The following is a 15,305-nucleotide window of genomic DNA, read 5'->3' as shown; positions in this document are numbered from 1 at the left end:
ATCATTTGCTTTTTTGGTATGTGTAGCGTTTAGTTCGATAGCATCTGTGCATCATGTTTCTTCTTCTTCTTTTTCAGCATTGTGTATCATTTGCGTTAAACTGAATGATGGTTACATACTTTTTTGGACAACGAACGTTTAAGTTCCTGGTCTAGTGGTCTATGTGCTTGAGCTACACTGGGGGTCGCTGCTACCAAGCTTGCCAAACCTGCAGCACCTGCTTGAATCTGAATCCAGCGCTCGGCCTCGGCTCAAATGACCGGTAGGAGCTCGGTCGGCGAGGCGGAAGCGTCTCTGAAACAGCACACATTTCTCTGTGCATCCATGCTTCTCACTAACCTGGGCAAAATACCCGATACCCATTACCTGTACCCGAACTACCTGGATCTGAACCCAAATTACCCGAACCCGAGGTTCCCGATCCTAAATTCGGATAGCGATTTTGATTACCCGAAATTAGTTTGGGTAATTCGGGTAATATCCCCCGGTACCCGAACTACCCGAATTACCTGAATATTTGTCTTTATCTTTGTATATATCATGTGTTGTTAGCTAAATATTAGAACTTATCAATTTAATAGAACATAATTCTCTTTGTTTGAACAAGTGCTAGTAATATATTATTCTCTACAAAATGCTATTGAAGTTATATATAAATTGCTGCTGAAATTATATATAAATTGCTATTGAACTTTTGTGTAGTGTGTTGTTTTTTGAAAATTCGGGTAAATCGGGAATACCCGAACCCGAATTATCGGGTACCCGAAATTGCGGGTAGTATTTTTTTGGAACTAATATCGGGTAACAATTTTCATTACCCGAATTTTGAATTACCCGAATTACCCGACCCGAAAAAATCGGGTAACCCGAATGCCCAGGCTTACTTCTGACCTTGTAACAACTAATGGCAGTGGTGGGTTGCCAATTTTGGGGTAATTTCGTACCTTCCCTTGTGATAGACAATATATATATTCTTCTGATACAAGAACAGCACGTACTTCAGAACTACTGTACATCATTAAGGTGTCATGTAGTTCAGAATGGCAGTGTTGGGTCTCACCATTTGCACACATGCATGTGCTTAATTAGGCCACGTTCAGTTGGCACAGAATCGACCGTCGGAATCGATCCGGCCAGGAACGTTACTCTATTTTATATAGAAAACCATCGGCAGGAAGCATTCCGTCCGGAATTTAGTCTAAACGAAGAGACCCTTAGCTAGGCCACTCCCAACCCAAAACAGAACCGCCGGATCCGATCGAAGGCGGCGCGCGACGACAGCTGTTTTGTTTGCACCGTCTCCGACTCCACCTGCACAACGCCTTTCCAATCGCCGCAGTTTTGGTTTTTAGTACCATACCGGAGCATTTCGCGGTACGCGACCAGCTTAACGACGTGCCCGACGAGGTAGTCTCCGCCGGGCCTCGTAGCGGTGGCCCACGTCATCCCAAGCTTTGGGGGCAAAGGTGCTGGCTCGGCGGGGAGCAAGAGCATCGCAGAGACTGGATCCGACATCTTCGGCTCACTGCTGGCCTAATCCGGTGTGACGGTCGCGATCGTAAATCCGGACAGGCCTGTACGCGGAAGGTGGCTCGCTCCGTCCTTTGCTTTGCTCTCCATCGAACCACCACCTTTTGCTTCTTTTTTCTCTGGTAATATATACGCTCTGCTAATTTTCTCCATATTTTCTGTCACAAGAAGTGCCATGCATTTATTTCATCAATTACTTGCGTTTTTTTCTCTTCGGCTCTGTTAATTTTGTACTTTCCTGACGTTTAAGTTGATGGATTGAAGTATTGAACTCTCAACTATGTGCAGGATCTTCAGGTGGACTCCGGGTGCAGATAACTGAAATGCAAGAATCAACTTAAACTGGCGATGAACAAGAATCTTTGTTGATGTTCTGACAAATGCTTGCCAAAGTTTACTTAAAGCGGCCCTGACAAATTTCACTTGAGGTGATGAAATCGGTGAAATTGCCACTTCGAGATGGCCCTGACAAATGCTTCGCAGTGTCCAAACTATTCATGTCTGCTTGGCAAATGACACTGCCCAAAGAAAAAAAATTTTGAACGCATCACTTCCAGTCAGATGTCTCCTGAGAAGTTCTGTTCGAGAACTGCATAGTAACTCTATATCTATATATCCTGTAAGCTATTCTAATTTTGCATCGAAACTGTCTTTTCTTTCTCCTAGAGCACATATCTTCAGTCCTAGTGCACAACCAATAGAATCAGTTAGAACATTCAGGGATAGCAGATATTCAGACCACCCAACTACCCCAGAGGCCACAGCAAGTGAGCAACTTCTATTAGCACTAGGAATCGCTGTACAAAGGCTGCCCCAGGGCAGCATGGGAGAGCAAAATGCAATGATTATTTGCTTTGCATGAGGATAAAAAGATAAGCGACTTAACGAACTCGAGGCAGCATTGCGCTTGTGCTGCTTCAGCTATATCTCATCTCCTTCCTTGGGGCAACAGGATTATTCCTTTCTGTAGTTTAGCATGGAGAGAGACAGAAAAGGAATGAGAAAACGAGCGAAAAATGGAGTGGCAAAGGCCCAGCCAAGACAGCCAGCAAGAGTCCTCATGAACCTCCTAGAAGAGCCTTCAGCAACTTCTTCAGTGTATCCACAATGCTCGAAAACGAAGGCCGCTGCCTTGGATCGCTGAACAATATTGAAAGCAAAGATAGCATCAGTTCTAAAGTTCTTCTCCCTGAAAATGGCATACTGTCATGCACAAATTTGGTCTATTTTGATTATAGTAACTTCTGGCTGTTGGAAAGGCTTACTCATCCCAGCAGGATTCAACAAGAGCAGCAAGTTCTGGATTGGTATCTTTCGGAATTGAAAGCCTTCTGTTCTGAAATGCTACAGCTCCTACTACCTGAAGATGTGACCTTACCAAATCAGAAACGACCACTATTTTCCACATCAGCAGGACATCGGGATCAAGAGATGGAAGGTTACCTGCGCAGGGCCTAGGCCACTCCATGGTTGCTGCATTGTCAGGAGCTCCCACAAGACCACGCCGAAGCTGTAAACATCGCACTTCTCGTTGGATGGCTCGCCACGGAGAAATTCGGGTGCCATCCATTCTGGCTGCAGCACAAGAGTACTTGGGTGGTAAGAAAACAGTAATTCAGTGCCAGATTGCTGTTTGGGCACAAAACTATGAAACTTACTGTTCCAGCAACTGATTTTGATGATATGAAGGTGTTTGCCTTAAATCTGGACAAGCCAAAGTCACCTACCTGAAGTCATATCATCAAGGAAAGTAAAAACAAAAGTAGAACAGTAGATCTGCACCATGCTATGCTATCTGGGAGGTACTAACCTTCACAGACCAGTTCCGGTCAACCAGCATGTTTGGTGTCTTGAGATCCCAATGCACAATAGGAGGATTCAGGCAGTGGAGATAGTTGATGCCTTTTGCCTGAATTGCACATACAGCAAGTAGAGATTCAATGACATTTCGGGAGTCTCTCAAGTGTAGAACACAATGTGATACATACAACATCTAGTGCCATGCGCAAACGGCGCTTTAGATCCAGCATTTCTCCACTAGCTGCCTTGTTGATGAGGCGGAAGAGGCTCCCTCTGTTTACACAAGCAGGGTTCTTAATTTCTTATGTTCTCAATGATATCCAAATATCTTCCATTATCTGAAAAATTGTAACAAGTCCGACAGCTGAAATTGATGAAAATTTTACCTGGGCAAATACTCTGTCACTATTGACAAATGTGGGCATTTTGTCACTGCACCCATGAACAATACCACATTCGGATGGCGGACTCGTTTCATAATAGCAATCTGGACCCATGTGCATATGGTCAGGTTATGATTGCTAGTTAGACATGATAACTTAAAACTAGGGTGGTATAGTGACCTCTCTTAGGAATTCCTTCAGCTGAGCTTCGCCGACATCCTGATCTGTAAGCACCTTTACTGCAACATCCTGCAGACCCCAATCTACAATCTTTAATTTATGGTCTCCAAAAGACACTTAAATCACCGCAAAAGTACATAAGAAACGGGTTTCAGAATGCAAGTTTGAGGTGCTTACTGAACCATGCCAATCTGCACGATAAACTGTGCCGAAAGAACCTGCATTGTACCCCAACAATGATCAGATTCAGAGCACACAGTGAATTAGTAGAAATCCTGGAGGCAAAGGAGTACCGGCGCCTACGCGTTCCTTGAGGTCGAGCTCCTCCCATGATATCTCGAGCCAGTCTACAGCAAAAGGTGGTTCAATGCTCAAGCTTTCTGGAAGCGTAGTACCAGGGACGTTCTCCTTGTTACCATTCTCAGCACCGATGTCCATTGCCTTGAATTGCTCCGACACTTGTAAATTTGATACGCCATTACAGTTTCCATTCTGCGTGATCTGTCCACGCACCAGCTCTTCTTTGCTGGCTACCTGAACAGAGTTGTTCTCCACAACGCGGCACCTAGCAACTACAAGTAGTACAGTATTGGACTTTTTTCGGCAAAAGTACGGTTGAATTACCTAGATATGGTGAGTTGTGTAATAGTAGGTAGCATACCTGAATACTGGGAATTTAACAATACCATGTTGCGACGTTCATCTGCTATTGCTTGATTCCAGGCTGCAACTGGTGTTGTGTAGTTCCCTGAGCCAACTGCACTCGAAGTCTTGAAAGGTGAAGGCACTGTCGACAGCAGCTGGCCGTTGATGGATGAATCCGGGCTGCTGATGCTCCCAGGCTCAACTACAAGGTCCACAACGTACTCCCTGAAACCACAAGCAGAATTACTAGACAGTTGCGTGAAAAAAAATGGCAGTTGCAAAGTTCAGCATGCATTGGTATGCACCAACATCAGATTGTATTGTACGAATGTATTGAAATGTTCAAACTTCATAAGATGAGAAGCTACAAAAAAGCAGTCTAAAGCACTGCTATTCTACAATATATCTGCAGAAGAGAGGGAAAAGAACGTGATCGAGCACAGACCTTGCATATCTCCTCTCACTGTCAACTTTGACAAGGCAAGATGATCGGTGAGGCGCAGAGCAGTACTTGCAGCCTTGCGCAATCCGGCATGGCAGGCCGATGAAGTCCGCGAGTACCTGAACGTTTGCGGAGAAGATAAAGATAGCACTCGATCGAGCTTAAAACATACTGTAACAAGTTGCATTGCACCATGGCCGCTTCTGGGTCTCTGACCATGGTACCTAGTACTACCTTGAAAAGAATGGCACGGTGCCGGCAGAAGCCTATGGACAGGCCGCCGATGGGGACGACGACGCACTTCTGCCTCTTCTTCAGCTTCTTGCTCACCGCCTTCCACCGCAGGTACAGGTCCCCGTCCTCCGATCGCAACGCACCTCTTCATCAGAAGGAAAAAAGGGCCGAAAAACAACAAAGCGAGAACGTCACATGCATGAAGGTGTGTTGCACTCAAACCAACAGTCAAACGACTGTTGAGTTCACGTGTTCGTCGGTGACCATGACCACCGGGTTCACGGAACATCTTGCAGCTGCAAAGCCTAGCCTCTAGCGATTGATTGATCTAGCACATGGACCGGTGCATGCGCACGAGCGTGGCATGTACGGCGGTGCTGATATTTACCACCACAGCTAGCTTTTCTGAAGCGAAGCAAAGGCAGGGACACGGGCGCGAGACGCCCATGGCCATGCAGGCAGGCAGGCATGCTCAGTGCTCACCCCATGTGGTCGGAGACGAGGACGGCGAGGCTGCGGGCGAGGTCGAGCGTGACGCCGAGCGCGCGGACGAGGTCGAGGGCGCGGCGCTCGAGGTCGAGGAGCACCGAGTCGGCGCCCTTGTCGACGAGCACCACCTCCAGCGACGACTCGCTGGCGTCCACCGCCCGCAGCGCCGCCAGCGACGGCAGCCGGCGGCCCTCCTCCGCGACGTTGCACATGGCCCACAGGTGCGGGTCGATGCCCATGATGTTGTAGAAGCCGTGCGTGATCTTGTCGCCCCACGACAGGCACCCGTTCACCTGCGCACCGCAGAACACACATGCAGATCGATCGCTGTCAGCTTCCCTAGCTAGCTCCTCAGGGTACGGTCTTAGTAGATCCTTAATTGCAATGCTTGCTAGCTACTCGTAGCAATCAATAAAATCAGCACAGTTGCACTTGCACGCGCTAGATCGTCACTGGTCATCACTGTTCACTAGGACTAAGCTGAAGGCTCTGCACGGCTCAGCTTGCATCAACTTGCAATACTAATAAATTGGAGCGCATAAACTTTTCAACGGAGAAGAGTCTCTGCATCATTTCATTTGCAATCAGTAATGTGCTTGTTCTTTGATTAATGATTATGCCCATGAATATTATACCAGCTTTAAGCGACGACATCATTGACTAACAGCATGGAGATATGGCCACTAAGTAATCACCACCACTCCTAAACCACTTATAGTATGCAAGGAACGAACAACATCACCAACTTTCAGTTAACACAGAATTTTCTCTTTCCCAACCTTTTTCCAGCAAATTAAGAAGCAAGCAAGAAACTAATGCAACCCAGACCCAGTACCCAGAAATGATTCAGTCACAAACTCACAATGGAAGGCAAACAAATTTGAAATCTTGTTGTGTCATAGTAGAGGCAAGAATGGTTAAAAAGCGTGTGCAGGAGTTTGTGCTTCTCGTCTCTATAAGCATTGCACCATAGATCATATGCATATGCTCATGTATATATGTACGTACCCAGAGCCGGTAGGAGATGGCCTCCGGATCATCCGCGCCGTCGCCAGCAGCGTGGTGTTCGGCGACGACGCCGGAGCCGCAGCCGAAGAGGAGCTCGGGCGGGGGAGGGGCGCCGGCGAGGAAGGCCTGCGAGGTGAGGCGGATGGCGAGCGAGAGCTGGAGGTAGTACCCCTCCCTGGCGCGGCGGACCCACGTGTCCCTCTCCCTCCCGCCGACGGCTTCGGCGGCGGTCAGCAGCTGGGAGGAGGAGCCCGGCGCCGTAGCGGTGGAGGAGGCGGTGGTGGTGGCCGCGTCGGAGATGGCGGTGAAGGCGCTCCCGGCGCTCCACTCGGACGACGCCGGGGCCGCCGCGGGCGCGTCGACGACGGAGACGGAGGCGGCGGCGGAGGACTGGTGGAGCAGCGCGTAGTCCGCGAGGAGCGGCAGCCGCGCCGCCTCGTCCGCGCCGAGGTGGCCGAACGCGGTGGCGGGGGGAGGTGGCGGGGGCAGCGTCGGGTTAAGGACTCGGCGGCGGTGCGGCATGGCGGGCGGAGACCTTATGCATGGAGCGACACGGCGGTTGCCGCGCCGGTGGTTGCGTGTTGCTCAGTCGGGATTGGAGAGGAAGGAGGAGGAGGAGGAGGAGAGATGTGAGCTGGTGCTGGGAGCTGGGCGTGTGAAAGGAAAGGAGTTGAAAAACCTGCAGCGCAGGGGTTGCAACTTGCAAGTAGGTCCGTTTTTCTGTTGAGTTTTTCCTTTATTATGCCCACCTGTTATTATCACCTTCTTTTCTTATACTGGCTTTAAAATTAAAATAACGTATAGCACGGTAGGTCGGTAGCCGTATATATCCCGTATAGCAGCCGTATGTATAATTGTATATCCGCCTAGACTGATGTATTGACTATTATTATGGCTTATTGCTCTCTCTAGTTAATACGTTCTTTTTTGTAACACATTAGGTAATGTAATTTCCTTAAGTTTAATAAAAAAATATTTACATTATGATTTCAGTGGATACCATATAAAGCAATATTTCATGATTAATTTAATTAATGATACTTACTTGATATCAGAAGATATTAATACTTATCTATATATATGTAGGTCTAGTCAAACTTTGAACTATTCCTTCCACTCACAAAAGAACGTTATACTCATTTTTTTTTGAGAAACCAAGCCGTCTAGGTTTTGACTAAATTTATATAAAAATACTAACTTTTATGATATTATCGTTTAATTAGCTATAAAATATATTTATATAATAAATTTATTTGGACACATAAATACTAATGCAATTTATTATAAATTTATTTCAAAACTCAAGAACTTAAAAGTTATTCATGATTTACATTCTTAATGTCTCACTCAAATCTTGTATAAAATAATTTTCTTTATAGGTTTGAATGGAGTATATACAATTAAGATAGTATAAGATTTTGATCATAATAATGTATCCTATAGGCCAGCTTGCTCAATTACAGGCAGATGTGTAAATTATTTTAATTGTCACAGTAAATTGAAAGAGAGCCTAGCCATCCACATGCACGGCGAAAGCACCCCAAACCCAATTACCCAAATCAGCAACTCCACGAGGGCACGCGAGCAAAAGCAGCCGCCTACTTCATGATCCCATGCGCTCCTCCCGCGGCACCCCCGTGCACGTGCGCTGGAGCCTGTGCGGAGCCGCCGCCGCGCCGCGTGTGCCAGAGGCGGGACACCCGTCGCGCGCGGGGCGTCCGAGTCAACTCGTGGGACGTCGGGTGCCGTGCGGTGCGGGGCCTGGCCAATGGAACGTGCTCGCCCGGCCCCGTGATTCGCCCAGCCGCGGTCCGCGCCGTCTTTTTGCTTGGCCGGCTGGCGGCTGCAGCCGAGGACCGCGCGCGCGCGGGCGCGGCGTTAATCCATCCACGGACCACGGTTCCCATGCATGATGTAGTGTGGCACAAGCGCGCTCGCTTTGCTGCGTCCTCTCCGGAAAAACGAGGGCCGCGGCCCGCAGCGAGACGCACGCGCTTGGACTAGCGCGGCGCCGGCGCGGTCTGCTGTAGTCGGCACATGCTTGCGTGGTGCTGGACAGCTGAAATCTAGGGTGGAGGATGGGGACATGGGGTGCGCTGGCTCAAGTCTGCTCAGGGCCTTGTTTAGTTGGTGAAGGTTTGTGGTAATTATTGTCCAATTATAGTCTAACTAGGTTTAAAAAATCCGTCTCGTAAATTTCGACCAAACTGTGCAATTAGTTTTTATTTTTGTTTATATCTAATATTTCATGCATGTGTCTAAAGATTCGATGTGACGGAGAATCTTGAAAAATTTTGAGTTTTTGGGTGGAAGTAAACAAGGCCTTTACTTCCACTTAAAAACCTAATATTTTTCAAGATTCTCCGTCACATCAAATCTTTAGATGTATGCATGAAGTATTAAATATAGACGATAATAAAAACTAATTGCACAGTTTGGTCGGAATTGACAAGAAAAATCTTTTAAACCTAGTTAGTCTATAGTTAAAGAATGCGAAATTTTTTACTTCGGAAACTAAACAAGGCAAGTTGCGGGCAGCTTTCAGCTGGTGGAAGGTCAAACATATGGAAGTACGGTACAAAGCAAGATTTCTACTGCTTTGGTAGTACTGCATACTCTGTGAACTCCTGCTGCTTCACAACCGGAACAATGTCTGTTTGTCTTTTCAACTCGAGGGGCTTTGTTTAGTTTCAAAAATTTTTATAAAATTTTTAAGATTCTTTATCACATCAAATTTTACGGTATATACATGAAGTATTAATATATATTAAAAAATAACTAATTGCACATTTTATCTATAATTTACGAGACGAATCTTTTAAACCTAGTTAGTCCATGATTGAATAATATTTGTTAAATACAAACAAAACTCATACAGTGTTCTGTTTTGCAAAAAAAAAAACTAAACAAGGCCTAGTAAGATCATGTTTGGTTCCTAGAAATTGAGAGAAATTTAAAAAGTAATTCAGTAACGAAATGAAAAACCACTTTCTAGATGTTGATTTTAGTTTATGAAAACCACTTTAACTTTTTATGTTTATAACAATATTTATTGAAAAGTGATGTATATTTTTTATGAAAATACTTTTCAAGACAAATCTATTTATATAGTTTTCATATTTGAAACTGAGTAACTTAAAAATATTCATGTTCTATATTCTCAATGGTTGATTCAAGTCTTATCCAAAACGTCAAGTCTTATCCAAAACGACTTGAATTACAAGTATGGAGGGAGTTTATTAGTGTCGGAAAATTGTGATGCTCAAGCTAGCATCTCTAGATTGCAGTGCAAAGTTTTTTTTTCTTTGAAAGGCCAGTGGAAAGTTATAACTGTCCTGCACATAAAACCGTAACAATCGTAGTGTTCTACTGTGACTGTTAGTTAGTATATTTCTTTATGATAAGTTGGCTTTACTATCATTTTGTATAGTACTGAACTTGCTTGCTTTTACGGTATGTCAAACAAAAGGCAGTGCTTCATGCCTTGGGAGCCGTGCTATTATACTGTTACGAAATGTGAAGGAACCAAACTCTACTGTGATCACCACTACTTTGAGAGGAGAAAAATGCAAATACCATTGAAAAGATCGGGAGAAGCACGTGAGCCTTTTCCTTTTAAAACAGTACCCAAGGAAGATCCATGTAAGATGCTCTCAAGTCTCACCTAAATGCTTCTGTTGCAAACCCTTTCTCGAGTTCCTGTCATCCTTTCTGCAAAGTTTTTTCTTTCACTAATAAATTGTTGTCTTCCCGTGATACTTTGATGTAGGATCTTTTATCTGCAATAAAACGGATGTTTCTCATGACCAGATTTTTTTTTAGCTTCTTCACATGGACGGTGTGCGCTGCAATTATTGACACTTGTAGGGTGCTAAATGCTGAGGGTTATGCATAAAACACTGTAGTCGGCAGTCACTAGTGACGTGCTTGAAAAAGATGGGCGTCATATATAGTTTTCAGAACCAACAGACTTGTCACGACCAAAGTGATGTTAACAACCATGATATTCTCAAAATTAAAACTGGCAAAGCACCATCTCAGAGCCTATTTTGCATACCCTCACCAATCACCAATCAGCAAAGCATCCAAGTTTGTTTCAATTCTGGTGACGCAACAAACCACACTAGTTATATAATATCGCAATTCAACTTGGCTGCTAGTGGCTGTCGTTAGTTGCTCGATTCTTAATGATGCGCAGCTGATGGAGGTCGTCAAGATAAACAGGCACCTCCTTCAGTGGAGCTAGCCATGTAGTGATGCAAGGTGGTTGCATTGGACTTGGACCGAGTCAATGTCTTTGGAACATGCACACAAATAGAAAGCAATGAGAAGTCTATTTTTGGCTGGCCTCTTTCCTTTTAGGTACCACATCTAGCTAGCTGACCATCATCCCTAGGAACAAAACTATTTGACCGATTTCTACTGAGTGTTTGCAGGACTGATAGGTTAGCCATCTCCGCTTTGCTTTGCTTTGCTTGGAAGCCAAAACCCACGGCAGATCAGATGCTTGAGTTTTATCTAGTTCTGCTTGGGAGCACAAGCAAATGCTGCAAACTGGGGCTACAGCCTTATTACTTTTGTTGGGAAATCATATCTAAGTTATGATTATAAAGGCCATCTGCTTTTGGTATCACGAGCAATGATTTTCCCCCATCACTATGCAATGTTGCTAGCTTTTTCTAAGAAAAATAAACACGGCAGACATTGCTGCAAGTTACATTATTTTTCATACTTTGCGTAATCTCGTTTGTATAAATTATTCTTAGCTTGTTAGATGACATACACTATACCTAATGAGGGCAATGGCAAGTTTCTGTGTACTTCCCCGGGTAAGCGTTCAAGGTACAGAAGTTTGCAGATTTCCGTTTGGGTAAGTCAATGAGTGGTCTCTCTCTGGAAACTTCAGTAAACTTTGTATTTCTAAAACATATAAAGGGTCTTGTTTAGTTCCAAATTTTTTTGCAAAATAGGAATAGTAGCATTTTCGTTTGTATTTGACAAATATTATCCAATTATAGACTAACTAGGCTCAAAAGATTCGTCTCGTCAATTCCGACTAAACTGTGCAATTAGTTTTAATTTTTATCTATATTTAATACTCCATGCATACGTCTAAAGATTCAATGTGACGGGAAATCTGAAAAATTTTGCAAAAAATTTCAGAAACTAAACAAGGCCCAGATATAAAAGAATCTTGAGTTCCAAATGTATGCGCATATAAAAAACCGTGAATATTAAAATGTCAGGGGCGGGTGGTGGCGCCTTCCAATATATTTGTGCATATTTTCTCATCCACTCTAGTTAGTACCAGAACCGTTTTATAATATCCTGGGAAGTGGCATCAAACTTGTTGCAAGTTGTATGGGGGATGCCACTGCCACTGATTGGTTATCCAAACTAATACTGATTTGCAAACAAAGGTCGATCAGCTCACCTGCTTTTTTTTTGTTCATTAATTAATTTGCTATACATAACATTCTATTCGATCAAAAGTTTGTATGCATACTGTATGTTTTTAAATAGCTTGCTAGAACTCTTTATGCGTTGATTATTCCCACAAACACTAATAAAGTGGAGTTCTAAAAGTTCAGATACAAACCCATTGGTTAGCAGTTAGCATCAGTTCGAAAATCGAGATTCGATGGATCAAACCTGACATCATCAATCAGCAACATGCTCTAGTGCAGTGGGTGTGAAATATGAACTCCCTACTTTTGCCAACAAACACTAGCTCCCATTCAGACAGAGAGGACCCATGCAGCTCATCTTCCCAGCTCCCATCTCATGCCTGAAGAATCATCATGCCCATACATCCCAGTCTGCGCATTTTGGTCATTTCGTTCTGATCATCGTACACGAAGTTTCTGACAACGCAATCACATTACCTTGTGAAAAACCGAGAGCAGCCCAGGCATCAGAGTCTCGTGCAAACTGCAAAGAATCAAAGAAAATGATCCAGCAGCTGGGCAAGGCAAGGCATCATCGAGGTGTGCCGATATGATGTCGGCCATGCTCCACAACAGGTACTTTCCAGATCTACTTCCCGGCCTTAGCTCCATCAACAAAAGGAATGAGCAGAAATGATATTGGGAACCAGTTCTAGCTTCCTTCTTCGATGCCCTGCCCCTTGTGTGAACCGGAGCGGACAAAGGCGTTGTCACACGGTGCGCTGCAACATCTCGCAACCGCGACGATCGCCATGCTCCCCCCATGATTGCAGTTGGTCCACGGCAGGCATGCAATTCGCGACGACCTTTTCCTTGGCACGCACATACACACATTGGGGTGCAGGTGCAGCTCTGTAAAGCGATGGAGGGACATGCATGGTCAGGTCAGATAAGATAAGAGTCGTCTCAATGCGGCAACAGACAGAGATGGGAGCACGGAGGGGAGCATGCCGGCGGACGTACGGCGGTGGCCTAGAGCTTGCAGCTGTAGTGGACCAGTGGGGCGGTGGCCGTTTATCTCATCCCGGACTCACCACCGGCCGCCCAGCTGGGACCGAATTCTACTACTACTGCCTCTACCTTGAAAAAGACCTGAGAGGAGAAGCCTAAGTAGTACAGGGAAGCCGAAAGCCCCCCATCAGTTTTCTTTTTTTTAAAAAAAAAAATAAGAGGCTTTTGCTGTTGTTTTATTAATATATAGCTTGCCCTATCAGTAATCAGTTCATCAGCTAGCGCCTCTCCTTTCCTTCATGCATGTGCACATGAGTTGTTTATGGCTGAAAGATTGTTGAACTCTAGATTCGGTGTGTCTCTTTGCTTTGTGCGCTAACCTAGACTACTGTCTAAATGTCCCTAGCCTCATATCTTTGTACTCCTTGCAAATCACAATTCACAAGCAAGCAGCAATAGGCATTAGTATAAGCAATCCCATATAAAGAATTGCTGTTGCTAGCAAGCAAGATTTGGGAAGATCTAGCATGTCAGTGTTCTATGCCTCTATAGTCCACTAGCTCAAAGTTCGAGGCACATGCAAGTATCTCATGTGGGTGGGGCCATGCGCAATTGCTGAAATTAGATATTTGTCTCCAACCAGCAGGACATTGTGATGAGGGGATAAGTGCTATAGCTCGATCGCAAATAAACAATCACAAGGGCTGAGCAGAATATGTAACGGTACGGCATGCACATATATAGTTATATACTGTATATCAATCAAGTGCTTGTGCTTTAACCGGCACAGGAGCAGCAATGAGAATTATTGCTGAGAGTGAGAGGCATAGTTCTTGTTTAGTTCATCCAAAAAACAAAAAAACTTTTCAAGATTTTTCGTCACATCGAATTTTGCGGCACATGCATAAAACATTAAATATAATAAAAACAAAAACTAATTACACAGTTTGTCTGTAAATCGCGAGATGAATCTTTTGAACCTCCATAATTGGACAATATTTGCCACAATCAAACGAAAGTGCTACAGCCCAAACCAAAAATTTTTGAAAACTAAGGCCTTGTTTAGTTCGCAAAAATTTTCAAGATTCCTCGTCACATCGAATCTTTAGTCTCATGCATGGAGCATTAAATATAGACGAAAATAAAAACTAATTGCACAGTTTAACTGTAATTTGTGAGATGAATGTTTTGAGCCTAGTTACTTCGTGATTGGACAATGTTTATCAAATAAAAACGAAATGCTACAGTACCCAAAAACGAAAATTTTTGCGAACTAAACAAGGCCTAAACAAGGCCATAGTTTTGGAGTGTAAACTGGTGTGGCTAGTTTGTCATTTTTTAGGGTGTTAGCATAATTATGTCTGTGCGTGCGTATCTTTAGGGTTATCTATTGCACAAGATAAATTATAATTTTTCTCATAAAAGTCAGTGACATCTCGTCATCTAAGGATGCTGATCATCGTAGGCAATAATATATAATAGCCATAGGATATGTTCTATTTCTCTAAAAATTATCTATATTTGCCATTATAAAATGGTAAAGTAATCTCTTAAATCTTAATCTAAATTCACTGTCGCTGTCATTATGTAAACAACTTAAACTACATCTTCATTATTACTCATATATGCTACTAGAAAGAAAAACCTCTAAATTTGCATGAAATTTCCAACCTCTGCTATTGATAAAAATAACCTAAAGTGACCCCTAAATATAAGACTCAAATCAAATAGATATACTATTGGGAAAAAAATATGACCAAAGACGAAAAAGTAGATAAAGTAAGAGAATTGTAACTCAATTCTATCTCAGAAAAAGATAAAGTACTAGGAATAAAGTATTTAAGAGTTGTGTTATTAGAATATGACCAAACGATACAAAGCAAAAAACAATATTTTTTTATTAGAAGTATGGTCTAAGTTTATACATAAATTTTCTGATATACTTATGCCTCTTAAAATTACTAGACCGTTGCGGCAACACAAGTCGATGCATCATGTCTGTTTTAGGTCATTCTCGTGGGCTTCATTCAGTGCTCCAATTCCCAGGAATTCGATTAATATAAGCTCACTCAGGAATATCCCATGTGAGGAAAGTGATTGGCAAACTCGAGCTGTTTCGGTACATAGGGACCGGTAGATGTTCTTGTTACTTAGCTGAATCTAATGCTAAGCAGAAAGTTAACATGAAAGCAAAGC

At 43.8% G+C, this 15,305-nt stretch overlaps 1 protein-coding gene and 1 long non-coding RNA gene across 7 annotated transcripts; one reads left to right on the top strand and one right to left on the bottom strand.

Annotated features, from left to right (window-relative positions):
• On the top strand, positions 1,200-2,073 carry LOC110436114. The gene is made up of 2 exons (XR_002453789.1): positions 1,200-1,652; positions 1,819-2,073. It is a non-coding gene; the product is annotated as an uncharacterized LOC110436114 (long non-coding RNA).
• LOC8063951 (serine/threonine-protein kinase CTR1) lies at positions 1,863-7,395 on the bottom strand. 6 transcript variants are annotated; one of them, XM_021462334.1, is made up of 17 exons: positions 6,712-7,386; positions 5,698-5,996; positions 5,215-5,359; positions 4,984-5,099; positions 4,555-4,763; positions 4,187-4,465; positions 4,071-4,111; positions 3,894-3,962; positions 3,717-3,817; positions 3,519-3,603; positions 3,341-3,439; positions 3,189-3,257; positions 2,974-3,105; positions 2,796-2,890; positions 2,597-2,670; positions 2,417-2,494; positions 1,863-2,213 (listed from the first exon to the last, which is right to left on the bottom strand). In XM_021462334.1, the coding sequence occupies exons 1-16, from the start codon at positions 7,231-7,233 to the stop codon at positions 2,448-2,450; spliced, it is 2,382 nt and encodes a 793-aa protein (XP_021318009.1). In that variant the 5' UTR covers positions 7,234-7,386; the 3' UTR covers positions 1,863-2,213; positions 2,417-2,447. The 6 variants fall into 6 exon arrangements, 5 of the variants coding, with proteins under 5 accessions (XP_021318009.1, XP_021318010.1, XP_021318011.1 ...); XM_021462335.1 differs by having other exon boundaries at positions 1,863-2,205; XM_021462336.1 differs by having other exon boundaries at positions 2,050-2,494; positions 4,187-4,240; positions 4,310-4,465; positions 6,712-7,387.

The sequence above is a fragment of the Sorghum bicolor genome, chromosome 6 (genome assembly GCF_000003195.3).
Source record: "Sorghum bicolor cultivar BTx623 chromosome 6, Sorghum_bicolor_NCBIv3, whole genome shotgun sequence".
NCBI classification, from domain to species: domain Eukaryota; kingdom Viridiplantae; phylum Streptophyta; class Magnoliopsida; order Poales; family Poaceae; genus Sorghum; species Sorghum bicolor.
This window is presented reverse-complemented; position numbering and strand designations above follow the sequence as displayed.